Source organism: Manis javanica, chromosome 6, assembly GCF_040802235.1.
Source record: "Manis javanica isolate MJ-LG chromosome 6, MJ_LKY, whole genome shotgun sequence".
NCBI lineage: Eukaryota > Metazoa > Chordata > Mammalia > Pholidota > Manidae > Manis > Manis javanica.
The window spans coordinates 138716127-138743383 of record NC_133161.1 but is presented as its reverse complement, the minus strand read 5'-3'; the positions used below and the strand labels follow the sequence as shown (position 1 = coordinate 138743383).

Below are 27257 nucleotides of genomic sequence, written 5' to 3'. Positions count from 1 at the left end.
TGGCTGGCTAGTGGGGAAAGTAGGCAATAAGACTGAAGAGGACATCGTGTATCTTCGACAGATGCTATTAAACTACCCCCACACTCCAGCGTTTCACCTGAGAAGCTGTAGGACTGTTTCCCAAACCTGCCTGCCAAGGAACACTGCTCAGATACATTTCTTCTAAGGACAAAGGAGGTTTTGGGACAGTGCTCCGTGTTACATCGCCTCTCCCTGCTTCCCAGTGCTCATCAGCATCTCAAGAGCTACAGAAATCCCTTCCGTCTGTGTAACAGGACTCCGAGCCCTCTAACACCCTGAGCTCAGGCATGCCCTTTGGGGAATCTGCGGAGAGGAGCAAATCGCAGGGCTTTGGCATCGCGCCCAACGTGGGTTTCAGCAGAGCGTGCCAGGAGCTGGTGTCCCCGCTGGTCTCACTTCACTCCGGTCTGCCTCTCCAGCATTCCGGACCCATAGTGCCACTTAACTGTGTGCGGCTTCTGGAAAAGATCAATCTCCAAGCATCACTTTCCTCAATTGTGTAAGAAGCAAAACAGGTATAAACCCCTTCTCCTGCAGGGTGTGAGGAGGATTAAATAAATGAAATAAGGGTTTCTTCTCATTATTGAACAGGACCGAGGCTTCAGGTTTTCTCGGTGGAGCTTGGGGGAACTCGGGGCAAGGACTCCTGTCCCGGCGTCTGCCCAGGATGGAGCTCCGTAGGTGCCCACGCCCCTACCTGCAGGGTGGGAGCTTCCCCACCGTCGCCCCCATGGCCTGCAGGGGGGCGGCACCGAGAGAAGGCGACCCAGCCTTGAGTGGCGGGGGCGCCCCCGTGCAGCCGGGAGCCGGGCCGCCCCTCGTCGCAACTTCCCCAGCCGGCCCAGCCCGGCGCGGTCCAGGGTCAAGCTCGGCCCGGGAAAGGAGGGGCCGCGGGCCTGACCTCCTCGCCGCTTCCGGGGGAGCGGGGCCGGCGGTCGGCTGGGCCGGAGCGACGCTTTCCCTCGGCCGGAGCGGCGGGCGCGGCGCGGGAGCCGCCACCCGGGGCCGCCGGCAAGCAGGTGAGCGCTCGGCTGGGCCGGGTGTCCGGGTGCGGCGGGCAGGGGGACCCCGGCGCCCAGCCGCCCGCGTCTGCAAGAACCCCCGCCGGCCCGGACCAGCCCCATCCCCGCGGCACCCGGCCCGGCTTACCACCTTCCTGCCCGACCTTTACCTGGCCGCCTCTGGCGCCCGGAACGCGGAAGCAGGGTGGAAAGGCCCTCCGAGAAAGCGGTCGCCTTTTCTGTCGCCAAGGAGCCGGGGCAGGGAGGCCCTCCGTTTGCCTTGGGTTGAAGAGCCTGGCTCAGCCCGCTTGTTTGAGTCTAACTGCAGGCACTGCTTCTCCCAGTCTCCCCACGTCCTGCCCTGCTCCTCTGATGGTATTTGTGACAGGGGTTCGGCAAGAACATGGCTTTATTTAGCGTGATGACCAATAGAGGCATTCCTCCCAGATTCGTTTCACATCTACCCTGAGCTGGGCAACGTGTGAAGGGCTAGAAGGGGCAGCATGGAACAGGGCCAAGCTCATCCTGCTCCTGGAGAAAGTAAACGAGAAACCACAACACACCCAGGTAAGTGCCAGGAGAGACGGGAGGTACAGAGTGGCCAACAGCAGACACCCCGAGCCCAGGGGTCATGCAGCGCCAGGAATGACTGACTGTCAGAGGAAGTCACATCTGGTTATTTAACTTAAAAAAAAACAAAAGAAAAGAAATACAACCCTCCTGCAGAAAAGTGCACACATCAGAAGCATACAGCTTACCCAGTTACAGTGAGCATTTTCTGTGCAACCTGCATCCGGAATAAATGAATCATTAGTAGCACTCCAGAAGCCCTTTTACGCCCACTACTTTCACTGTACTCCTGGCTTCGAACATCACAAGAGTTTTATTTGGTTTTGAGCTTTCGACATACGGGATCGTATGTGCATACTTACAATGAATGGCATTTTATACGCAGTATGTGAGATTCGCCTACGTTGCATTTAGCAGTAATTCATTTATTCTCATTGATGTGTGATTTTGCACTGTATAAAGAGACCACAATTTATTTCTGCATTCTAGTGGACACTGGGATTGGTGGTCACATGTTGTTTCCAGTTTGGGGTTACATAGTACTGTAAGTCTTTCTTGTATTTGTCTTTTGGTGAACATATGTAAACACATCTATTAGGCATACTCCTAGGAGTGGAATTGCTGGGTGTGTTTACATTCAGCTTTAGTATATAATGCTAAACAGTTTTTTCTAAGTGGTTGTACAGATTTACACTCCCACCATCCTTACTAATACTTGGTGTTGTCTTTTTCATTATAGCCATTCTGCTGAGTGCATGGGTAGTGGTGTTGCACTGAGGTTTTAATTTGCATTTCTCTGATGACTAATGAATTCTGCATCTTTTCATATGTCTATTGAGCATTTGGATATAGTTTTCATGAAGAGACTGTTCAGATCTTCTGCCCATGTTTCCAACAGATTATCTTTTTCTTACTAGTTTGTAAGAGTTTTTAAATATTCTAGATATGAGACATTTATTGGATCTATACTTTAAAAATGTATCTCTCAGGAGATTGCTTTTTCATTCTAATGATATCTTTTGATGAATAGAAGTTCTTTATTTTATTGTCCAATTTATCATTATTTCCTTATAATTATTTATATTCAGTTTATATTTGCCTACTCTGGGAGGAGGAGGGGAGAAGAATGGGTGAAGGTGGTCAAAAGGTACAAGCTTCCAGTTGTAAGAAATAAGTCCTGGGGATGTAATGTACAGCATGGTGACTATTGTAAATAGTACTCTATCGCATAATTGAAAGTTGCTAAAAGAGTAGATCTTCAAAGTTCTCATCACAAGAAGAAATTTTTTAACTGTGTGTGGTGATGGATGTTAACTGGACTTACTGTGACGATAATTTCTCAATGTATACATATGTGCAATATATAGATATGGAATCATATTTTGTATACCTGAAACTAATATAATGTTATATGTCAAGTATATCTCGGTTTTTTAAAATCAGAGAGATTGAGGAAGATAATCTGTATTTTCCTCTGAAAGCTTTATGATTATTCTCCCTTATATCTGTTATCTATTTGAAATTAATTTTGTATTATGTGAGATTTGGGTCAAGATTCAGTTTTTCTCCCAAGGCCATCCAAATTGACCCAGCACCATGTATTAAAAAGCTTATCTTTCCCCACTGCCCTGCAGTGCCAGCTTTGCCATAAATCAGGAGATTGTACAGCTGTGGGTCTGTCTCTAGACACTCTGAGCTCCCATTAGACTGTCTATCCTTGTACACCAGTATCATTCTGCCTTAGTTACTGTTGCTTTATAATTCTTCATTATTCTGGTAGTGGAAGTTCTCATCATTGTTCTTCAAAATTTGAGGTATTTTTATCTATCCCACGCTCCCAAAGCCTTTTTTAAAAATATATGAAAAGTAGTCATTTAATAAGCTCAAAAGGGGACTAATGTATAAGGGTATATAACTGGCATAATCTGTAAATTGTATCCATCTATAAATTCACTGAGGACACAATCTATTACGTTCAATGCCTACATATTTACATGAGACCTACAGCAAAGTAAATAAAAAGTAAATTCACATCCATTTAGTTAAAAATGACCATTTTTACATTTATGATAGAGTTTCAAAACAAAGGGACTTTTTTAAAACTAAGAAACTGAAGTTTTTCAAAGACCAATTTGCTAGTTTTTGCAAAATAAAGCAATATTAATTTATAATGCTTCTCATTCATGTTTAGTCAGTAAGTGGTTTTCCTATGTGATTGAAATACAGCTGAAGTTTTAGATTTTAATAACCAAAGTAATAATACTTTTGATTTATAATCAAATTTAAAACAGTGGGTGCTCTTATATGCATACATGTGCATATGTGCACATACGTATGTTTCTTGACATTTTTTAATGTCTTCAAAATTTACAAAATGTAGTGCTGACAGCATATGTGCCTTCTATATATTCAGCAAGTATGATTTATTGTAATACAAGTGACAAGACTTCAGTTAATGAACCAGATTTCTATGGCACTTTTCTGCCTGCTTGAGTTCCATTTGAAATCAGACTGTATAGCAAAATCAGTAGTTTGGAATTTTATTTCATAATAAAAATCAGTTCCAAAATTTGCCAGGCACTTTTCAATTATTTCACTGCTTATAAATCTAAGTAACAATATAAATCAAGACTAGTGGCTCCTTGTATCAAAATTACCTGGAAAGCTCTTAAAAAATACAGATTCTTGGGCCCTACTTCTCAACTACTGAGTAAGAATTTCCAGGGGTGTCTGTATTTTTTAAAAGCTCTTGAGAGGACAATGATTTGCAGCTTGGTTTGAGAAATATTGTTGTAGCCCACTTGACCAATCTTTGTGTACATCAGAATCCTGGGGTATCTGTTTTAAAATTAGCTTCCCAAGCCTTCTGCCCAGAGACTGAATTCAGTAGATGTAGGATTTGGCACAGGAACTGACATTTTAAACCACTGTTGCAGTTGGGCCCTGTGTTCATTTTCTGTTCTGCTTAGCAAATTACCACAAATGTAGCAGCTCAAACCAACCCCTATTTATTATCTCATAGTTTCTGTGGATCAAGGCCTGGGCGAGGCTTGGCTGAGTCTTCTGCTGGAGTCTCACCTGACTGCAGAGACTCAGATGGGTAAAGATCCACTACCAAGCTCCCTCCAGCTGTTTGTGGGCAGAGTTCACCTGCTTGCAGTTGTACAACTGGGGTCTTGTTTCCTTGCTGGCTGTCAGCTAGAGACCACTCTTAGGTTCTGAAGGCTGCCCCCGGTTCCTTGACACCTGGTCCTCTCACAACAAGGCAACTTCTTCAAAGTCAGCAAGGGAGTCTCTCTCCAGGTTGCTAAGATGGACTTACACTACCACACACGTGTATGTACATACATACCTGTGCACATATTCATATATGTGCTATATTATATATGCATCTCATATATAGTAAATATACGACATCTGTGTGTATACATATATACACTCAAGATTATGTTACTATATATGATGTGCCCGTGTATATACATACATATATACAAATTAATGTAATCATGGCAGTGACATCTGACTCCCTTGTCATATTCCATTGGTTAGAATTCATGGGTCCTGCTCACACTCAGGTGTGAATACAGGGGCCACCCTAGGGTCTGTCCACCCTGTCTGCAAACCACTGTTAAAAACACTGTATTGCGTCTGTCAAGCTATTAACAATTAAATTCAGCACTTGAAGTGACATTGACCTTCAAGTCCTAATGAATCCTGCCCCAAGTGTTTCAGCAAGTGTTTCAGAAGAAAACTTAGCCTTTGGAACCCTTGTCCTTAATTTAAAGTCAAAATCAAGGGAAGTGGAGGCGAGAACTAATTTAGCAAAGAAGTGAAAAACTTGCAAGTAATTTAAGCCTGTAAACAGACCAGTTTTCTGCACATTCAGTCCTTTCTCCATTCATTAGCCTGACATACAATCAAAGGTAGTGGATTAGTTTCCTATTGCTTCTGTAACAAATTATCACAAATTTAGTCGCTGAATATGACACACATTTGGATCAGCAAGACTGCGTTCCTCCTGGATGCTCTAGGGAAGAATTGAGGTGCTTGCCCTTTCCAGTTTCTAGGGGTGGCTTGCATTCCTGGCTTGTGGTCCCCCAGGACCCAGGCCTCTCCCTCCCTTATTCCAACCCTCCTACCTTTCTCTCATAAGACCTGTGTGGTTGCATTTGGCTCAGCTGGATAATCCAGGATAATCTTCCCACCTCAAGATCCTTAATCACATCCGCAAAGTCCACTTTTGCCACGTAAGGTAGCATATTCACTGGTTCTGAGGATTAGGATGTGAACATCTTTGAGGTACCATTTTCCCGCCTGCCATAGATAGTGATTCCAGCTTAACAAAAATGTAATATGAATTATATAAGATATACATACTAATCATATGCCTTCATAGGTTTTAGGATGTTCCCTATATAATAGATATTGGAAAACAGATATTGGGTAATACTTAAAACACTTTGAATTTTATACAATGAAAATATTTCTCTCATGTATTATTGTCAGTTAGAGACCACTCTTAGGTTCTGCATATAATATTGAAAAAAGTATTGTGAAAAACACTAAAGGTCTCAGGCTGCTGCTTTTTTTGATGAAGCTCTTTGCTAACTTTCTGTTAAGTGTTTGTAATTATCTACAAAGCTGGTCTCTGGGTATCATTCTACTTTATGAATTTCTAAAAGGCACAAGGAAAAGTGACTACATGTAAGGCCACACAACTAATCAGAGAATATACAGGTAGTGATTAGACTTTCCAGTTGAATATTTGGGATCTTTATCTTCTAATCTGTTAGACGACTATGTCTCCTGTATCTTGATATATGGCTATGACTGAATCTTGTAAAGATTGAAGTGTGATACCTCCACACCCTGTGCTGTACAAGAACTAGACAGTAGCAAGGAAGGTACAGTGGGGTTTGAGGCTCCAGGAAGTAGACCGTGTGTATGATTCATGGAACTTATCTGCCATCTTGCCCAATTTTCCAATGTCAAAGATGCTATAATTTTCCTGTGTTTAAATTTTTCCATAACATTAGTCACATGGCTCATACCACCCCACGCCTAGTGACACATGCTGTGGGGCAATTATATTTCTTCTTAACCAAGCAATGAAAAGGCAATTACCAAAATTTGGCATATATTACCAGAAGGGCAAGTCGTTTCATACCATGAGAAACTGAAACTTTTCAATCTACATCTCTTAATGATTAAAGTGTTAATTTCTAACCCTTAGAAATTTATGGTTAGCATTAAAAATATCAAATGCTTCTCCAGTTTGTAAGTGTAAGGCCAAATTAAGAACCTAAAAATTAAAACACAATTGATAGGCTGGGGGTGGATTAATGATTGTGCATTGAGCATTGACTCCCCTATACAGAATTGTACTGTTGTTAACAACCATTTGATCAATAAATATGAGAGATGCCCTCTCAAAAAAAAACAAAAAACACAGTTGAAAACATATTTAATATAAAAACTAAGAGACATAATGTCTACTCTTGGGGGGAAAATACGGACACCCGGAACGGTTGAAATGAAGATGTGCAGAGGCAGCCAGGAAAAGGATTTCAACACCTAACAGTGGTTATGTGGCACTTTTAAATTCAACCGGCAACTTAGTCTGTCTGAAACGCAAACAACGTCAGAGAGGAAAGGAAACGTATACACACTACCGTCTGTGTCACTTTGGGTGGCTTAGCAATGAACTGCTTTTCACTGTCAAATGTATCTCTGGTTCCCACAAGCATTCCACCTCTTCTTTTCTGTCCTCCCCCACTGCTGAAGTTTAAGTTCTCCTTTTTTTTTTCTTAAACTTTTCATGAATCATCAGTACCTCTTGCCTTAGATTCATCAGCTCAGCATGAGTGTTTAGCAGCAAGCAGTGAATGAAGCATTATTGTCCAACCTTGAATGACATTCTTTAAATTATAAAACCTCTTATTTCAGTGCGTCTAATAATATGAGTTGTTTCTGTGTGAGTTTCCAAGGGGTTTGTTTTGGCCACTACAGGTCTGTCAGAGTGAGAAAGCAGTCCTCTGCCATGTGCTCCACGGCTCCAGAGCCACATTCTCCACCAGCCCTTTGTCTGCAGAAGTGTCATTACTTCTGGAATATTGCGGCTCCATCTCGGACCAGGGTAGGCTCTGCCCCACCTAGTGGCCTCCCAGAAACCTAGGCTGAAGGGCCTCCACCATCAGGGACATCCTGGTCATTATGGTGGGAAGACAACATGGCAAACTGCCCATCTACGGTATTCTTGGTCCTTTGCTTTTCCATAGAAATGTAGAGAAATTTGACAGTCTCTTCCCCTGCAAAACAAAAACCTTCTCGAATTTGGGGTGGCATTGATCTAAAGATTAGTTTGGGGAGAACTAAGTACAATACTTAGTCTCTTAAACCGTGAATATAGTATCTCTCTCCAATATCTAGATTATTTTAAATTCATATTAACTAACACAATTTCTGAGCATTAGATGCTGAGCCACTAGCACTTTACACAAATTATCTAATGTAATCTTCACAATAATGACCACCAGGTTCACAGATGGAAAAGGTAAAGCTTAGCAAGATTAAGTAGCTTGCCAAAGGCCCCTGTTAATAAGAGGTGGGAATCCAGGCACTGTGCCTGTGAGTCTGTAGTCTTCACCACTATGTGACACTACTTCCCTGAGCTGACAGCTGAGGGAGAAGAGAAGGGAGGGAAGGAGGAGAGAAGGAGAGGGATGGGTGGATGGATGGATGCGTGGATGGAGGGAAGTATTCAGGGGATTTGGAGGGAAGGACTCTCTAGGTTTCTTGCATGTGCTCTCTCTCTGTATTGCTCAGTATTTGTCACCTCGACACATAATTACTTGTCCAAAAAGCAACAGTCCTTCTCTAATTTCAGCATTTCCACAGAAAGTCCCTCTAAAGAGCTGCCTGCCAGCTGCCCTTCCCCAGATATTGAATGCACCTCGGCCCCGGTGGAGCAGAGAACCGTCATTCTGCTGGTCATGCTGAGCTCATACTCTGTAAGTCTGACTACACTGCACGGATCTGGGTTTGTCTAGAAATCAGCTCCAGCCACAGTGGTGTCTGTTCCTATCCCATAAAGGATGAGGGACCCACTTAGAGACTGAGCCTCTGTCAGGCATTAGGAGAGAAAGAAAATCCATCCCATTGCCTTTGTGATCCTCTGTCTCTCGTAGGATGGCTGTTTCATGACGTCAAGACTGGGTCCCCTCTCTTCTGCCGCATTACCAATGCCTGGGCTCACGAGGTTAGTTTTGAGCCCAACATTATGGCATCGTCAACCTCCTGCCCAGCTCCTCGCTCCCGGCCCAGGAAGCCTCTGGGCAAGATGGCTGGTAAGCAGAAGCAGACTCCTCATTCCACTCTCGTTCCTCCTGTGAGTCCTCAGGATCCCTCCTGGCGAGGTGGGAGCGCTGCCTGGCCCAAACACAGGGGAGAGAGCAGGGAGGCTGGTGCTGGGGGCCTGCCTTGCCCTCGGTGCCCAGATGCTTTGTGGCAAGGGAAGAGAGATGGTACTCATCAGTGGAACCCTCCGCCCTTTTGTTCACGGGCTTTCCAGGTGTGTCGGCTAATCTTTCCAGGCTGCAAACCATTGTGCTGAGCGCTTAGGATTGTGTCTCTTGTCTCTAAATCCCCCAGAAGAACAATTCAGGCGAGGGAGCCAAGCAGAGAGAGGAAACCAGTCACTCCCCAGAACACCAAACTGTCTGTCCCTTTCAAAATCCGGGGAAGCTGAGTTGGTATCATTATGGAGTATTTACAATATACCAGACACTGCATTACCTCAGTTAATCTTTAACAACTAAAACGAACCCATTTTACAGATGAGGAAAGGGAGACATAGACTGACTTAAGGCCATACAGAAAACAAGTATCAGTCCACACTCAGATCTCTACCTGACCCCTCAGGAGCTCTGAGTAGCAGCCCCCCTCCAAGCTTTTGTTTTACCCATTCTGCAACAAGCTAGGGCCAAACGGATGCCATCCCTCCCCATCTTGGCCTCCTATAATGGGTAGTCCCCCTGAATCTAAATCCTCTTCCCTCTGGTGAAAACGAGTTTGGGGTCTGCTTGATCCTTACTAGCTTCACATAGCTCTACTTACAGACTCTCAAAAGGATGACTCGTCAGCTCTAGTGGTGAGTTCTGGTTAGGGTAGGCTGAGGGTGCCAGAAATAGAAGGGCCTGGAGAGAGCAAAGCCACCTTTCCTAATCAGTCTGGTAAACAGCCAGAGTTTGTTCATTTCTTTCTTTCTTCTTTTCATACTGTTATACCAAAGGCTTTTAAAAAAATTATCAAGGTATAATTGACATACATTAGTTTCAGATGTATGATATAATGATTCAATATTTTTATGTATTATGAAATGATCACCATGGTAAGTCTAGTTAACATCCATCTCCATCCATAGTTACAGAATTTTTTCCCTGTGATATGAACTTTTAAAATCTACTCTCTTAGTGACTTTAAAATACGTGATACAGTATCATTAAAATAGAGTCACTACGCTGTATATTACATCTCCAGGACTTACAGAACAGCCAGAGCTTTTAAAGCCACTACCTTTATAGTTAGTGGGAACTTTTAGGTAGGCCCTGAAGGGTGCACAAAATTACAGAGCTGGGGTTGCTTGCCAGTGCAGGAGATGGGCCCTTCTCTGCCGGGTGTGAGGAGGCTGCCTGGTGAGAATACCAGGCCTGAGCAGTGTTTCTCCCCCACAGACTGGTTCAGGCAGGCAATGTCGAAGAAGCCCAGTAAGAGGCCCGAATCCCCAGGAAGTCCCCCTAGTGACGTTCCTCAGCCGAGCTCCCAGGACCGCCGGCCATCCCTGGGCCACGGCTCAGCCCGGTCCCCCACTCCCCCACCAGCACACGTGGGCACCAGCAGCGGCGGCACCAGCAGTGGCAGTGGCAGTGGCCGCTGGAGCAAGGACTATGATGTCTGCGTGTGCCACAGTGAGGAGGACCTGGTGGTTGCCCAGGAACTGGTGTCCTACCTGGAGGACAGCAGTGCCAGCCTGCGCTGCTTCCTGCAGCTCCGGGATGCAACCCCAGGTGGCGCCATCGTGTCCGAGCTGTGCCAGGCACTGAGCAGCAGCCATTGCCGCGTGCTGCTCATCACCCCGGGCTTCCTCCGGGACCCTTGGTGCAGGTACCAGATGCTGCAAGCCCTGAGTGAGGCCCCTGGGGCAGAGGGCCGTACCATCCCGCTGATGTCAGGCCTCACCAGAGCCGCCTACCCCGCTGAGCTGCGCTTCATGTACTTCGTGGATGGCCGGGGCCCTGATGGTGGCTTTCGCCAAGTCAGAGAAGCTGTCTTGCGTTGTAAGCCATGGGAGGAGGGTAGAGAGGGAAGGGGGTTCAGCCACAGTGTCTGATCTGCTTTGGCTTTTAAGAGACAGCCACTGTAGCCTAGGAGTGCAAAATGAACACTCTGGAAAAGACTTAGGCAAGTTATTTAACCCCTCTGTGCCTGGGTCTCCTCACTGGTAAAATGAGAATGACACTGTACACCTGAAAAGTATATACAGATATACCTATATAAATTAGTATCTACACTAAGTAAGTGTTCAGTACATGGCCTGGCACAGGTAAAGTACTCCTAGCAGGCAGCACATATCAAGTCCTCAATAAACAGCAGCCATTATTATCATCATTAATATTCATAGTATTAGGTTTCGGTCACTGAGGTCGGGTTGGAGATGTCCACCAAGAGCTGGGAAAATGCCAGGAGGGTCATTGGTCTAGTAAGGCAAAATGGTACAAGTAATAGGAAACAGTTGCCAAGGATAACTGTATCCAGGGGAGGGGCATTATATTACAGTAGATTTGGAAACAAAATAGATAAAAAGCAGAAGAGGCAGAGACCCACTGGGGAAAATGGATTAGGGGAGGGTGACAGGCCATGTGATCCTGTTTGGTCTCTTTCAGATCTGCAGACCTTTAGCTGACACCTCTTGTATCACCATGGGACCCAGCAGGTTGGACACAGCTGGAAAGAGACTTATTAGAGAGCCCAGGGCCTTGCAGGGCTGGATTCAAGCAGATGTGACGAGGCATTAAGGAGCGAGCATTTGCAGTGCTTTGTATGTGATCCTGGGACCAGATTGCCCATTAGGCTTCCATTATTGTGGGCTTCCCAGGAAAGCCGTGGGCAAACTGGGGACTCCCCCAGGAGGGCCGTGGGCAAGTTGGGGACTCCCCAGGAAGGCCATGGGGAAGTCAGAAATTGGAGGCGGTAGGAGATGCTGATACCAAGATGGTCACCAATGGTTTGCCTCCTGCCTAAATTGGACATGAAGCTGGCACATACCTAAGTTGGCTTCCCCAGGAATTGGGCACTGCTGTACAGATGCATCCCTCCTGAAGAGGTGCTCCATCTGGTTAATGAGCAGGAAGCCTACGCCGCGTGGCTCAGCGTGGATGGTTTCCCCAGATGCCTGCGGAGGCCCTGAACAGGCACCAGGAGAAAACAACACACCCACACTACTAATGCTCTGTTTCCCAGTAACTACATGAAAGACGCACTCAGCACTGCGCTGTATTTATTCTTATTGCATGCGTGCTAAAAGGTCAAACCTAGAAACCGTTCTGAATAGACCGGAGAGGGGAGGGCGTGCGTGGGGCGGGAGCGAGGAGCCGGTGGCAGGGCCGGTGGGGGTAGAGGAGGGAAGTCAGCCCGGGAACCTGGGCTCGAAAGCCCGCCCACCAGCGGTCTGGCTTTGGGGCCTCACCAGGGCTCTGGCTAGAACTCCTGCCCTTAAAGTAGCTCCTTCACCTCTGCACTGAGAGGATCGGCATTTTTCTCTTGGGGGATAACCGTGTACCTTGTAAGACAGGCCAAGGTTTTCATTTGTTGGTTCTCAGTAGGTTTGCTGTTGAACCGAAATGAATTTCTCATTTCCCCAAGGTGTACTTTTGTGCCACTTCTCTTTCACTTCCCCCAACCATGTGTCTCATTTTACTGAAAAATAAAAAAAAAAAAAGTATATATATATATATATATATATATATATATATATATACACACACATACACACAGCATTTTTTGAGATATAACTGACACATTAGTCTACATTTCATATTTTACATATTGTGAAAAGTTTATTTTTGTAATAATGAATTATACCCATACAAAAGGACTAAAGAATAACGTAATGTACACCATGTACCACCATCAGCTTAAGAAGCAAAACCTTATAATTCTGTGGTGCTCCCTTTGTGCCCTTAATTACATTCTTCTCCCACCAGAAGTTACTGTTCTCAACTTTTATCATTCTCAGCTTTTCTCAAGAAATTACATATGCATACATCCCTGACAGCATATTTTTTACGTGGTTTTATACTTTACACAAATGGTATGTATGGTAATGTTTGTATTCTGCAAATTCTTTTTTTTATCTTACGTAAGACTTATCCATGTTGATGGATGTAACTCCAGTAAATTCACTTTCATTCCATTATGTCAGTATGCCACTAGTCACACATTCTTTTACAAATGGTTATTTGGTTGTTTCCAGTTTGTTGCATTACAAACAAGGAGGCTGGGAACAGTTTTGTACATGTTTCCATGAGCAAGATTTTCAGGTATTTAGCCAGGATTGGGAACAGCTGGGTGAAGAATACACATCTCCAGTTTTGTTACATGATGAAATTTTTTTCCAAATTGGTGTGTTAGAGTTCCCACCTTTTCATGTTCTTGCTGACATTTAGAATGATCAGATTTTTAAATGTTTGCTGATCTGGTGTGTGAAATCTGGTACTCAATTGTCATATAGTTCTTTTTACCTTTTTTATGAAAAACTATACATATATATTCTAAAAGGAAAAGAGGAAGTTTGGTGAATCCCCATATACCCATCACCCACCTTGAACAATTACCAACTCAGAGCCAAGCTCCGTTCAATAATAACCCTCATTTCTGCCCCCCCAGATCCCTTGGAAGCCAATCCAGGCATTATTTTATTCCTCCATATTTAAGTATCTATCTGTAAATTATTGGAAGTTAAAAAAAAAAAGACAATTTAACAGTATCTTTTAGAGAATAATTTTATTTTTAATATAACACCTTTTACTTATTTGTAGTCTTATGTTTTTTCTTATTTAGGAAATCCTTCCCCACACCTGTATTTTCTTCAGGAAGTATTTCACATTTAGGTCTTTAATCCATCTGCATGTTTTATATTTGTAATGATAAATTGTATTATATACAAAAGGACTAAAGAATAATGTCATGTACACTCTGTACCACCACCCAGTTTAAGAATCAAAACCTTACCATCTCTGTGCTGCTCCTGTTGGGCCTTTCTGAATTTTTATCATTCTCAGCTTTTCTCTAGAAATTCGGTTTTTGTTGTTATTGCTTGTGGCTTCTAAGTCAGAGATCCATTTTTTTTTTTTCTCCATTTGAATAGCCATTATTTACTGACTAGTCCATCCTTTCCCGGGTTGTGGGGTCACTGCTGTCATGTATTGTCCTATACCAGGGTCTCCTCTGGGGTTCTCGGGGCTCCTCCATTTGTGTTTGTGGCAACTGACTGGCTCACTTACTGTGGTTTTTTTTTTTTTAGGGGCAAATCATTTATTTATTGTTTAAAGATTGCAAGACAACATCTGAATTTCTGTAGCACAGTTTAAATGTTTTACTTTTGATAAAGCAGAGTATAATAGAAAAAACAATCAGTTTCCAGTAATATCTATATCTCTATTCACTTACTGTGGGTTTTAATAAGCCTTGACAAGCTGTAGGTCCGTTTTTCCTACTCTTATTCATCAAAATCACTTTGCCTTTTCTTATTCCTTTACTCTTTCATTTAAGTTGTTTATTCAGTTTGCCAGGTTCCAGGAAAATGCCTTACTATTTTTATTGTGCTTACATTGAACTGAGAGATTAATTTATGAAAAAGAGATGTTTTCATGGTATTGAATCTTTCTCTCCATAAAAATGGTATGTCTCCCTTATTGACATCTCTAAATATATTTCAGTAAAGCTTCATAATCTTGTCCATGTTGGTCAGTCACATCTTTTATTATATTTGTTCCTTACTACTAAGGAACGTATTTTCTGTTGCTGCTATAAAAGGTATTTTTTAATTATATTTTATATCTGTTACTGGTAGAGATGATTGAAATTTATTTTGCATATTGATCTAACATTAAGCAACCCACTAAATTATTCCATAAGACCATACATTTTATTGGGTTTCTATAAAGAAAATCAGGTAATTTGCAAAACAAAAACTTTAGTTTCATCTTTCTGTGTTATGCAGAAGGATATTGGAGCTTTGTCTCTTTTAGTGGAGAAGAGCTTTTGTTTTATTATTAAAAATAAAAAATAAAAAAAGTTGTCCCTTTCGTTGAGGTGGTGGACTTTGAGAGATCTTGGTTCTATGTCAAGTTCTTTTCCAATTCTTCACCTTGCACCAAACACAGGTTACCTCCTGTGTCTTAAACATCACATTTAAAGCCCAAGGCTCTAGATTTCTAGACACCAGCTGTCACTCTTAGAACTTCAGCTTCAATATCCACTTGTCATTCCATTGATTTGTGTTCCCACATTTTTCGTTTCTGAAAATTTTGTTTTCTTGAGAGGCCAGAAATGTAAGCACAAGGATATTTTAAGTTTTGCATCCAGAATATTCAGATATATTTAGCCAACTTGTGTTTAGGTTATCTAGTCTGTCATTATGTCTGAAATGGAAGTGTCAGTCCTTCTTCAAACTAAAAAAATAAGATGTGGGAGAAATGTTGAGATTCTTCAGGAAGATGGAAGGACCTGAGGCTTATGGATAGAGCTTCCCAGTAATAACCTACTACAGCCCTGTCCAGTTGAACTTTCTGGATGATCAAACAGTCCACACCTGTGCTGTCCAATGTGGTAGGCACTAGCCATGGGTGGTCTCAAGTACTTGAAAAGTGGCTGTATGAATGCAGAACTGAATTTTCATATTTATCTAATTTGAATTTATTTAAAAGTAAACAGCTACATGTGGCTAGTGGCCATTGGATGGGACAGTGCAGAACCTTCTGTTTCCAAACAAGCTGAAATCAACAGTCATTAACAGACAAATGCCTCTAAAGCCTAGTGAAGGTCTACAGTGCTGCAGTAAAGGTCCCTTGCATTCTGCTGTCTGCCGTTCTAATAGGTCATCTTGGGCTGGGGCTTCCTAAGAGTCAGTAGAATTCTGACAGAATGGGTATATTAATCAGAATTATACATATGTTCATGAATTTGCCACTAATGAATAAACTTCTCTGCAGTATCATTTCTCTCCTTTGCTCACTACCTTCTAGCATAAGGGCCATGACCATTTCGAAAAAATGTCAACCTCATTACTGCTTTAGGGTCTTTAACATCTGATGCCTACTCTGCCTGAAATAAACTTTCCTGATCTCTCTACATGACTGGTTCCTTCTCATTATTCAAGTTGTTACAGAAAAACGGAAAGCCTGGACTGGATCGCTGACGGAAGAACCAGGTGGCACTCAGAGGTCTTGGAGGGTGGAGGTTTATTTTACGCCGGCGGTCTCAGAGGAGAGTGATCTCCAAAGGTCTGAGACCTGAGTACAGCAGGGTCGTGCCTTTTATACATTTACTACAAAGTTAAGGGGGGAGTCAGCACCCAGAAACTTGCAGTAGGAGCTATTAGGTCACTATAGGTGTATTCAGGATTCTAGTTATATTTTAATCTATTTCTGTAAAGGTTACCCGGATACCATATTATAAACGAATGGGCTTCCATGACTATGATTAACAAGCTGCTCCATACCACTGAGTCCTGGTGGGCAGGGAATACATTGTTACATTGTTTTAATCTCAAGCACCCAAGCACCTTGTGATTCCTTTATATTCTTGAAGCCTTAACAGAAACTTTGTCTCCTTGGCTTTCTACCAAACCCAGAGAGGGGGAGGGATTTGAGAACTTTCTGAATATTTCATCAAAGTGTCAGTTCAATGTCATTTCCTGAGCAGTCACCCCAGAACATTTTATCTAATCCCAATCCCACTTTTTCTATCACACTGTCCTGTTTTATTCTTTACAAAGCATTTTATCATTATCTACAATTATCATAGTTGTTCACCTCATGTCCACTTGAATATAAATTCTATGAAAGCCTAACTTTCCTCTGTCCTGTTCAGGACTGAGAATGTCTGGCACATAGGAAATGGAGGCCTAGAGAGGGTTAGTGACTTCCCCAAAGTTGGACAACTAGTCAGCACTGGAGCCTGACTGCATGAATCCAACTCAGGGCTCTTTTTGTTAAAACATAGCTACTCTGCTTAAATTCTCTTTCCAGTAGCAAGAAAGCAAAAAGCAAGAATGACAGTAAAGGAGAAAGGAACAAAGAGAGGAAGGAAGGAGAAAAGGAAGAAAAAAAGAGAAAGCCTTCTTATAAATTTTCATAAGATCAGGGCCTTGGAGTTTAGCGGTTTTGCTGTTATAGTTTACCCTCGAGGAGAATTTGTTCTAGTCTTACATACTTAAATTAATAAGCTCTTACTGGATACCCCTAGAAAGTGGGGATGTCTCCAGGAAACTTGCAGACAAGTAGCAAATGTTTTTGGCTGAAGATAATTATTCTGGATCCTAAGTCTCTAATGCTCTGCCTCACAACACAATTACCTTTATCCAACTCATAATACATATTTCTGGTAGAAAGAACCCAAAGCAAAATGCTGTTGACATACAATAGGCTTTGTTACCCACTGACTGAAGTATACAAAAATTGCCTCCCCAATTAGATTTGTTTGGAAAAACAAACTCAAAATAAAACTGACATTTGCTGAAAATAAAATTTATAACTAAAACTTGCTATATCAAATCTTTACAAAATTGAGATCTGTCAAATACCAAGGAAAAATGGACTAGACAGAAGTAATAACCACACGCACACAAAATGTTACAAAGGGAGAAATTGTCTAATTATATGACATATTTATAGGGCCAAAGAAAAGAAATTCTGGTAGATGGATATTCATGCTGCAAATCACATTCCTGTATAGCAAAGCAGGTACACCCACAAGCTAGACAGATACACGGGGCAGAAAACAAGCAGTCTGGAAGAAAACAAGCAGGTGGTAAAAATATATTTCTGCCCCTGTTCACTCACCTTTCTTTTCAGCAAGCAGTATTGAGTCTGTAACGAAAACAACTGAACACATGAAAATGGGGGAAAATGGGAATAGTTAAGAGCGCTCTATAAAAAAATCGACCAAGACATATAAGATTGGCTTCTTGATGTGGTACATACACACAATGGAATATTATTCAGCCATAAGTAGTAAACAAATCCTACCATTCACAACAACATGGATGGAGCTAGAGGGTATTATGCTCAGTGAAATAAGCCAGGCGGAGAAAGACAAGTACCAAATGATTTCACTCATATGTGGAGTATAAGAACAAAGCAAAAACTGAAGGAACAAAACAGCAGACTCACAGAACCCAAGAATGGACCAACAGTTACCAAAGGGAGAGGGACTGGGGAGGATGGATGGGAAGGAAGGGATAAGGGGTGGGGGGAAGAAAGGGGGCATTACGATTAGCATGCATAATGGGGGGGCACAGGGAGGGCTGTACAACACAGAGAAGACAAGCAGTGATTCTTCAACATCTTACTACGCTGATGGACAGTGACTGTAATGGAGTTTGTCGGGGGGACTTGGTGATGGGGGGAGTCTAGTAAACAATGTTCCTCATGTAATTGTACACTAATGATACCAAAATAAAACAAACAAAAAGATTGGCTTAACAGATTTGTTTCAGAAACATTCCTTCCACGCCAACTAATCGATGTTGGTGTAATTCTTACTAAATTCAAACAAGGTGTCAAAGCATTCGCTGATCCAAAATGCGTCTTCCTCCTCGGGCCCCAGGGGCGGCCGGGGGTGCCTTCCAGGGCGCACCACTAAGCCGCCTGCTGAGGAACTCGCTACCTTCCTACCTCTTCTCTCAGCAACAGCCTCAACTCGTGGCCAGACGGGACAACCGGCAGCAACCTGCCCCGAGGCACAGGGAGCAGCGCCCCGAGGCTTCCCGCAGCCCGAGCTGCGGGCTCCGACGCGGAGCACGGCGGGAGCTGTAGTCCGCGAGCGCCCCGGCGGCCCGGGAGGGGCGGGGCCGCGGCTGGGATTTGCGCAGGCGCACAGCTCCTGCCGGCAGCATGGCGGACCCAGCGCCTCAACGCAGCAAGAGAAAGCGCGACCCAGATGCGGAGGAGGCGGAAGCCCCCAGCACAGAGAAAAAGGAAGCAAGCGTTGGGAATGGCACCTCTACCCCTGTCCGCTTACCCTTCTCCGGCTTTAGAGTGAAAAAAGTGCTGAGGGAGTCTGCGCGGGACAAAATCATTTTCCTACACGGGAAGGTACCATTAGGCAGCCCTGGGGTGGGAGCCAATCACCGCCCTGGAGGCGGGTTTTTTTCCCCGAGCTCGGCCGGAAAATACCAATCGCATTACTCAGTGGGGGAGGAAGAGAACGCCACAAACTTGCACAGGGGAGAGCGTAGAGGAGACAAGATTCCTTCAGGAACCCAGTAAATGTTACTGGATCGTCTTGCTTATCCATGCCGCTGGGAAACGATATGGAGACTGTAGAAGATATGGTCCCTGCTGTGCAGGACTTAGGCCCTAGCAGAGGAGACAGTTACCGAATTGGCAATTCAATTCCGCATACCAATGCATTCCCAGGCCAGCATTGAGCGGAGTGCTGGCGGGTGCAGAGATACCATCCCTCATCGTCGGGACTGCAGAGTATCTTTGGGTGGACACATGCACTCAGCTGGCCTTAATACCACGTGCTCATCTCCGTAGCAGGGATCTAGAGGGGAAACTGGAGACCATCCTGGGAACTAGTCAGGAGGCCTAGCCAAAAGCAGGTACCAGGGTTCCCCAGGACGGCTAGCAGAAACCCTCATTTTGGGAGGATAAGAGGGACCTGGGCCTAGGCTTCTATGCCTCTCTCTGTGTCTCTTGTGTGTGTTTTTTTTTTTTTACAAGGTTCTATCTGGTTTTTTCAGCCCCCTGTCTTCACTCTCAGCACCTGTTGAAGATTTTAGCCACGAGAACTTCAGGGCTAGGAGTTAGTCGCCATACCCTGGTTCTAGTTTCCGTCTCAACATTGACTATTCGTGGGACCTTGGGCAAATCACTTAATCTCCCTAGACCTCAGTGTCTTCATCTGAGATGTAAAATGGGGAGAATTTGACAGAGGCCTTGTGAGCCTAAAATAGAAAACAGCTGAGAAGCTTCAATTAGAAGAAAGATGTGAACGCTGCCACCAAGATTTGGGTTAATGAGATGCCTCCTCTGGGAGAAGAACTATGAGTGCCATCTGCTAGACTTGCCCAAACGGAAGAGTACAGGGAAGGGAATCGCAAGTGTTGGGATTTCCAAGGCTCAGGGGGCTTCTGCCTCTGCTCCGCAGGCCTCACCTGTGGCCTTGCCACGGGGCCCACTGATGGTGTCTTTGCCCACAGGTGAACGAGGCCTCTGGGGATGGGGATGGAGAGGATGCTGTTGTGATCCTGGAGAAGACACCATTTCAGGTGGATGGGGTGGCCCAGCTCCTGGCTGGTAGCCCTGAGCTCCACTTGCAGTTCTCCAATGACATCTACAGCACCTATCACCTGTTCCCTCCAAGGCAACTGAGTGGTGAGCTAGTGGTGGCTGCACAGGCTGAGGGGATCTGGGGAAATTTGGGGGGTGGGGCTGGGGCGGTGGCTACTCCCCCTTACTGATTTATATATGGAGTGCAATAGTGCTCATTGGAAGGAGGAAGGGATTTTGCCCTCCCGCCGCCCCCAAGGAGACATTTGGCAGTCTCTGAAGATATTTTTGGTTATCAGGACTGGGGAGGTGGGATGCTGCTGATATCTGGAGGGTAGAGACCAGGGATGTTGCTAAATACCCTACAAAATGCAGGATGGGCCCCACAACAAAGAAATGTCCATAGCGCTGAGGATGAAAGACTGCTCTGGCGTAGTTATGTTTTGGGGAGAGAGTGTGGTCATGGCTGGAACAGTTTCATCTACTGATTGAATAAAGATTTTCAATCCTGACTAAACCCTTACTATTGTGTTAGGCACCGTTCCATGTATTCTGCATGTGTGATGGTATTTAATCCTCAAAGTAGCCCTGTTGTGATAGGACTTTACAGGAGAGAGAACTGAGTTTTGAACGGTTAGGTAACTTGTCCAAGATCACACATCTAACAGGGGACAGAAAAACTAAGATCTTCCATTAGACTGAGGACTGGCCCACCACAGTGCCGTGGCATGAGCGTGTGCTGGGTGCTGTAAGGGTCGGTTGCTTCCCTGAAAGAGCTCACTTCCTAGCTGGGAAGGCAGTGGGTGTGATCAAGTGGGATAGACTTGAGAAGGCCAGGAATTCATGGGTTAAAAGGCAGAGATTTGTTTGTGATTATAAGTGTGTGTGTTTTTTAAATTGACATGTCTATATACAATTCTATGTTGATTTCAAATATACAACACAGTGGTTCAACAGTTACCCATATTATTAAATCCTTGCCCCCTCTAGTGCAGTTACTGTCTATCAGTGTAGAGAGATGTTACAGAATCATTGACCATATTCTCCATGCTGTACTACCATCCCCATGACCAGCTTCTATTGTGATTGCAAATTATTACTGCGCCCCTTTATTCCCCTTTCCCTCCCCCGGGTAACCACTAGTCACCTCTCACTGTCTGTGAGTCTGCTGCTGTTTTGTTCCTTCTGTTTTACTTTGTTTTTATAATCTACAAATAAGTGATGATTGCAGCTATTTTTTAACTGTATTAAATAGAGGAAGGAGAAGAATATTCCATGCCCAAAGGTAATGTGATGTGAGCTTTTCTCCTTTAGGTGGTTAGCTTTGGTAGGCAGCTATGTTGGAAGCAGGAGAGAGACTGGCTGACCTTTGAAGGTTCCTTCCAGCCAGGAGATCCTGGGACCTGCTTTATAGCACATAGGGGTTTGGTATTATGTTCCTATTTTTTTATTTGCCCTCCAGCATTAAGATTACTGATGTTCTGCCACAGCCACTTTGATAGATCTTGGCTTTTCTGCACCTCCAGAAAAGGTGCCATTGTTGCCCTTTGGAAATATACGTGAGCCCTTGATGTGACACGAGCACACCTATAACAACTGAAACAAAACAGCCTGGTCCTCTATTGAAAGAGAGGCAGGTTGACCGGTTCAAGATGACAGAAATGGATGGCTGTATTTACTTCCTTACGCATTGACATTTAAGCAAATGTTGTTCTCAAAGGGGGCGGCAGAGCATGACAGAAGGCACAGTGACAGAACACCACTTGGGGAAGCCCCCAAACCACAGGCTCTGGGGCCATTGTTATTACACAACGCCGCCATCCCTCCCCTCCCCCCCCCCGCCACTTGCCCTCACCTTCCCTAAGCCCCCTATCCTGCCTACAGCCAAAATTCAAAAGGCTCTGCTCTATGAGCAACTCAGAAGAATTCAGAGCCCATTTTTCATTTTATTTCTGCAGTATTTCTGTGGTACTACACACAGTGGTGGTGGCCCCTGCCCTGACTTTCTGTTTTCTTAAGCTAAGCACTGAAAGAGGCACGTCACCACGGGTCTTCCTCCCCTCTCAGTGTCTCTCTGCCTTTCCCCCCCCCCCCCGTGCTGCTCACGCTCCCACCTGGGAGCTTCCGACATTAGCTCATCTTTTCCAGGGCTCACTGTTGTCTTAGCATAATAAGCATCAGCAGACATTGCGTTATACTTTTAATTTCCCTCCTCAGACTAGGCTTGGTGACTTGGAAGCCTTATCTCTCTCTCGTTTGGCTGTGCACCCTGTCCCTGGATGATATTTCAGATCAGAGGTTGACAAACTTTACTGAAAAGGACCAGAGAGTAAATATTTTAAGATTTATGAGCCGCAAATGGTCTCTGTCACATAGTCATCCTTTAAAAAAATTTTAAAGCACAGCCCCTTTAAAAATGAACATACTGCTTGCCCTTTGCTTGCTGGATATAGAAAAACAGGCCATGGGGTAGATTTGACCTTCTGGCCATAGTTTGTCAACGCCCGCTCCAGATTTTTCCCATTCCGCTTGTGGTCTGTGGACCAGCAGTACTGGTGTCACCTGGGAGCTCGTTAGAAATGCAGAGTCTCAGACCACACCCCAGACCGCAGAATCTGCATTTTAGTAAAATCCCCAGGTAAGTCATGTGCACATTAAACTCTGAGGCACTGGTCTTTAAGCACCATTTATGTGCAGATGATGCCATGTTTATTTCTCTATCCCTGATCTCTACGAATTCCAGGCTCCTAGTTTAATAAACGCCTACTTGACATCTCCAAGGTATCTCATGGGTAAAATGTGGGACTCAGATGCACTCATGTCTTTAAAAATACTTAGCACGTATTACATAATAGCTGCTGTGATTATTCTGACGTGCTGGGCCGTGTGCTGGGTACTGGAGCTTCAGAAATGAATTCAGATACCATCTCAGTCCTCCCAGTCTTGTTTGGGTGGAGCACCCCAAAGTTACAATGAAAAGAGGGAAGTAAACGCAGCAGGGTTTGGTCACTGTCTGGGTGTAGGGAATAGGGCTCCTTGCACTTTGGAACCATTGTCAGACCCATTTCCTGTCCCAGCAACCAGATCTGTATTAGGTGCTCAATAAATGGCTGCTGAACAATGAATCCACAAACCAAGCCCTCACTTTCTTCCTGGGGTCAAGTATCTCACAGCCACGAGGTGGCAGCATTGCCAAAGTATTCCTGTGGCTGGCTCCTGTGGCCTCCATGCCAGAGCCTTCTCAGCCTGCCTCTCTGATCTCTTGTCTCAAGAGTTACCAGCTTAGCACTATCTGGAGGGGTCTTAAAGTGTTGCTCCTGCAGCCTTGTCCCTTTAAGTCGCCTGCACAGTTGTCCCTTTGGGTTTTTGTGCTTTCTCTGCCTGTTTCTCCAGACCTTCCCATAGTACTGCTTGCATAGGGAATCCCCACCCCCCAATTCAAGCTGGCTGCTCTCCTGATTTCATGTGGTATTTGTATGGTCATTGGCAAATTTCTTCTCTTCCAGCCTGGAGGTTTTATAGTCTTCTCGTTTATCCCCTCCAGATTCTTAGCGGACCACAAGAGGCAGCTCGTGTAAGCCCCTCTGGGCCTCCCACCCTCCTGACGTCATAGAGCATGAGCATTGGAGTTAGACCGGCCTGGTGGTCTGACCTGGGGCCGTGTTGTGCTGTGGCTGAGTTCTAATGTAGTGCAGGGGAAGAGCACGCCTCGGGCAGACATACCTGGCTTGGAATCCTGGCTTTGCCATTTTAGCAGCTGTGAGGACTTGGGAAGTTCCTGTATTTAGCAAAGACAAGTGCTTGCCAAGTGCCAGGTCTGTGCTCCATGTGTAGATGAGGTATAGAGCCATGAGCATAGCAGATATTATCTCCGTCTTAGCAGTTGTAGTGGGGAGGCAGCAAACAAGGATGCAAATGTCTAAGTAGCTGTGAACAGGGGGCCCTGAGGGCTCCCTGCTGAGGTGATGCTCAGGCGGGGACCTGAAGGAGGGCAAGGAACCAGAGCTGTGCAAAGAGCCGGTGAGGCGTGTGGGGAGAATGTTCTGGGCTGAGGGAATAACAGATGTTCCTGGGGAGGAAAGAGGAACAGAAAAGAAGGCAGTGTATGTGGAGCTCGGGGCAGTTGGTGGCTGTGGTGTGTGGCGCAGATGAAGTTGAGGAAGTAACCGGTTATTTTCTTGTTAAATTAGGTTAGTAACCAAGCATACCTCAGGACGGTTATGAAATACATGAGGTAAGAAAGTGTTTTACAATATTTGTTAGGCTCTGCCCGCAGTGAGAGATAACATTTTACATGGTGGCCCAGGACAGGTGAATAAATAAATGGATATTAGGGATATAAAAGGCTCATAAAACAATACCTTGCTGTATGGGATGTTCCCTAGTCTTCTGGACTCAAGTCTTTCCTGTTTCTTTTTCTTTAATGCTGATCTTAACTTCCAAAATTTGTTTCATCACCCCTGTCACGGGTTATGACCCACTGAGATAAGGACTTTGTCCAGCTGCTGACGTATGATGTATTTTTGATACGTATTAGTCATTTTCTTTATTATTATTTTTCTGTCCTTAAACTTGTATGGGCCTTAAATGAAACAGTTTACATAACCTAGGGAAAAGTGCCTGGCCCCAGCTGTGGGCCAGTTTCTGCCTAATCCTTTGGCCATGTGGCAAATGCGAGGACCAAGCAGGCCAGACAGCTGGCACCTTAGAGCTGCTCCAGCCACCCAGGCAGGTGGGAGTCATCTCCTTCTGCTTTGGCTCTCACACCTGTGGCTTATTAATGGCGCCCTTCCATTAAGATCTCTGTTCCCTCTTACCTAGGGAAGAAGGGAAGAGATGGTAGGGTGTGTGGTGTGCCTCAGAAATCCAGACTGCATCTAAAAAGGCCAATTGTTTTCTCTGGTGTAGAGCAGAGGTGTGGAATCTCAGGCCCAGAGCAGGAGAAGGTGGGTGTGTGTGAGCAAGGCCAGGGCAGGGAGCAGAGAGATCCCAGGAATGTTTTGGTTGCAGGGGACTCCCAGTACTTTAGCTACAGGCAGGGTTTTCCTCCCCATGCAAAACCTGGACCTCTGAAGTCCAGAGTGAGAACTTGTTTGGGGGAGTATTTTAACAACGAGCCATTCTCCTAAGAGTTTCCCTGGTAGCACTGTTCGTGATAGAAAAAGATAGAAACAACCCAGATGTCAACCAACAGTAGAATAGATAAATAAATCAAGGTGTCTTCCTACACTGGACAATTTCTTTAGGGCAATGAAAACAAATGACCTGACAATGACACAGGTCAAGAATCTGATCACGTAGAGCAAGTAAAGCAAGACTCAGAATACACACAGTGTGATTCCAAATAGATAAAGTTGACAAACAAGCATAAGTAAACACTATATTGCTTAGGGATGTAAACATAAGACAAGAAAGACATGACTAAACAAATCTGATTCAGCGAGTGACTATCCCTGGGGCGGAGGGGGCAGGGCAGAGCAGAGAGGGTGACACAAGTTCTGGTAATGTTCTGTTTCTTAGACGGTGCTTTGTACAGGGGTATCCTTTTATTTTAGGTCTTTAAACTATGTGTATTTTGTATTTATATGCATATATGTATAAATAATATATACACATTTGTATTCATGTGTATGTTAATAACATGCATGTGCATATGCACACACACATATACTCCCCCCCCCCTATTGTTTTACATGCATAATACATTTCCCAACTTAAAGTTAAGAAAAACTCGCAGGTCCTTAGAAGAACTGAGAATATTCCCCCAGTCACTTGTAGGGCTCCACCATCATTCTCAAGTTTGTTTTTTTTATCCCTGTTGCTAAAAGTGTTTGTGTAAGGCTTCCTTTCCTCTGGGTTTTGGGTATTAGCAGACTTCGTTTCTGCCTGCTCTCTTCTGGAAGAGGAGTGGTGGGGCTGACCCTTTTCTCTCCGGTGGATGAGGGAGCTGTGCTGTGTCCACTCCAGCATGGTGCCAGCCCTGGCAGAATAGGCAGGTGTGGGGGGCCTCCAATCGCTGGATGGGGAGGCCTGGTACCAGGCTCCGTGGGCTCTGCTCCAGCACAGACTGGCACACGCCGCCAGCCGCATCCCCTGTGGTGTCCTCAGCAGCCCTCCCTCCACTGCAGCTGAGCTGAAGGGCAGGAGTCCTTTTCCAGTGACCAACAGGGAAAGCCTTGTCAGACAGGTCACCGCAGAAGCAGGGTGTTGTGTTAGATCGTCATCATCCAACATGAGAAACATCCCAAGGCGTGCAGCCGGTGGGTGACCCCAGGACACGTCATGGAATTGCTTTGAGACTCAGTTTCTCTGAATCAGATAGCTGGCTAGCTCACCTGTGGGCTTCTCTACAATATGAGATCATAGATAGAATTACAGTATCTCAGGTTGGACCAGAACTCTAGACGCTCCTTTAGTAATGTGATTCTCAACTACAGCGATTAATCGGAATTGCTTCTTGAATACAGCTCTGAACCTACCGAATATGAGTGTGCAGTAGGGCTAGGCATTTACCAATGTCACATAATCTCTTGGTCAAATAATCAGAAAGCCCCAAAGGGCATCTGTGGACAGGAACAGGCTCTTGTGACTTGGCCCCACCCTGCTCCTGCTTTTCAGAGGCAACAGGCGATTAAGAAAACGCCCGGGGATAATACTCTGCTGGTTTCCTCCAGACATTTAACTGAATAATATGCTTATGCGGCTCTTTCTTAATTTGTCAAATTTGACATGATCAATTCCCTACAGTGGAAGTCAAAAGATTTGGCTCCCTTATGCTTTTCTCAGCCCCTCCTTCTGACTTTGGATGTTTGTATTATTTTTAGGGTTTTTAAAAGTTGCTTTTGGAATCCTAAATATACTGAAATCGTTGGCCCGTGTTCCATCTACCCTAGATTTTATCGCTGTCAGATGAGAATATCAGCACCTCCGGCCTTCTCTCCCACTGCCTCTTCTGTCCTTTGCTGTCCCCAACTTCTCTGTCAGCTGTTCGTGTGGTTCGCATTGTCAGGGTGTGATCTGTCCCATGGCTCTACTGAAGTCTTGGACGCTTCGTCTGTAAGTGGATTCTGAGACCATCAGTACGGGGGGTTTGCCTTATGATGGCTGT

The 27257-nt window shown here is 44.7% G+C and overlaps 2 protein-coding genes and 1 long non-coding RNA gene across 11 annotated transcripts in view; 2 read left to right on the top strand and 1 right to left on the bottom strand.

Moving 5' to 3' along the window:
- Positions 1–709: 709 nt before the first annotated feature.
- TIRAP (TIR domain containing adaptor protein) lies at positions 710–12515 on the top strand. 6 transcript variants are annotated; one of them, XM_037000814.2, is made up of 7 exons: positions 710–1040; positions 1470–1589; positions 7602–7728; positions 8479–8602; positions 8780–8938; positions 10325–10927; positions 11534–12515. In XM_037000814.2, exons 5-7 carry the CDS (start codon positions 8872–8874, stop codon positions 11551–11553), a joined length of 690 nt encoding a protein of 229 aa, XP_036856709.1. In that variant the 5' UTR covers positions 710–1040; positions 1470–1589; positions 7602–7728; positions 8479–8602; positions 8780–8871; the 3' UTR covers positions 11554–12515. The 6 variants fall into 6 exon arrangements, with proteins under 6 accessions (XP_036856709.1, XP_036856710.1, XP_073095623.1 ...); XM_037000815.2 differs by lacking the exon at positions 1470–1589; XM_073239522.1 differs by lacking the exon at positions 1470–1589 and having other exon boundaries at positions 7602–7842.
- LOC140850016 (uncharacterized) lies at positions 12131–18734 on the bottom strand. Of its 3 annotated transcripts, XR_012132644.1 has the most exons (3): positions 18416–18581; positions 17714–17755; positions 12131–12566 (listed from the first exon to the last, which is right to left on the bottom strand). It is a non-coding gene; the product is annotated as an uncharacterized lncRNA (long non-coding RNA). The 3 variants fall into 3 exon arrangements; XR_012132645.1 differs by lacking the exon at positions 17714–17755 and having other exon boundaries at positions 18548–18734; XR_012132643.1 differs by having other exon boundaries at positions 17714–18581.
- The window catches only part of DCPS (decapping enzyme, scavenger), a 38546-nt gene continuing 30020 nt past the window's right edge, over positions 18732–27257 (top strand). For both annotated transcript variants that reach the window (XR_012132642.1, XM_017663572.3), the window contains exons 1-2: positions 18732–18967; positions 20080–20254. Coding sequence is in view for 1 of the 2 variants with exons in the window: in XM_017663572.3 (XP_017519061.2) it covers positions 18767–18967; positions 20080–20254 (376 nt within the window). In the remaining variant the exon portion in view is untranslated. The remainder of the gene's footprint in view (positions 18968–20079; positions 20255–27257) is intronic.

Bases quoted from the DNA above. Each gene is read 5' to 3' on its own strand.
- TIRAP (XM_037000815.2), top strand. From the start codon at position 8,872: ATGGCATCGTCAACCTCCTGCCCAGCTCCTCGCTCCCGGCCCAGGAAG. The intron at 8,939-10,324 runs GTAAGCAGAAGC...TCTCCCCCACAG, and splicing joins GCCTCTGGGCAAGATGGCTG to ACTGGTTCAGGCAGGCAATG. The intron at 10,928-11,533 runs GTAAGCCATGGG...GGTCTCTTTCAG, and splicing joins CAGAGAAGCTGTCTTGCGTT to ATCTGCAGACCTTTAGCTGA.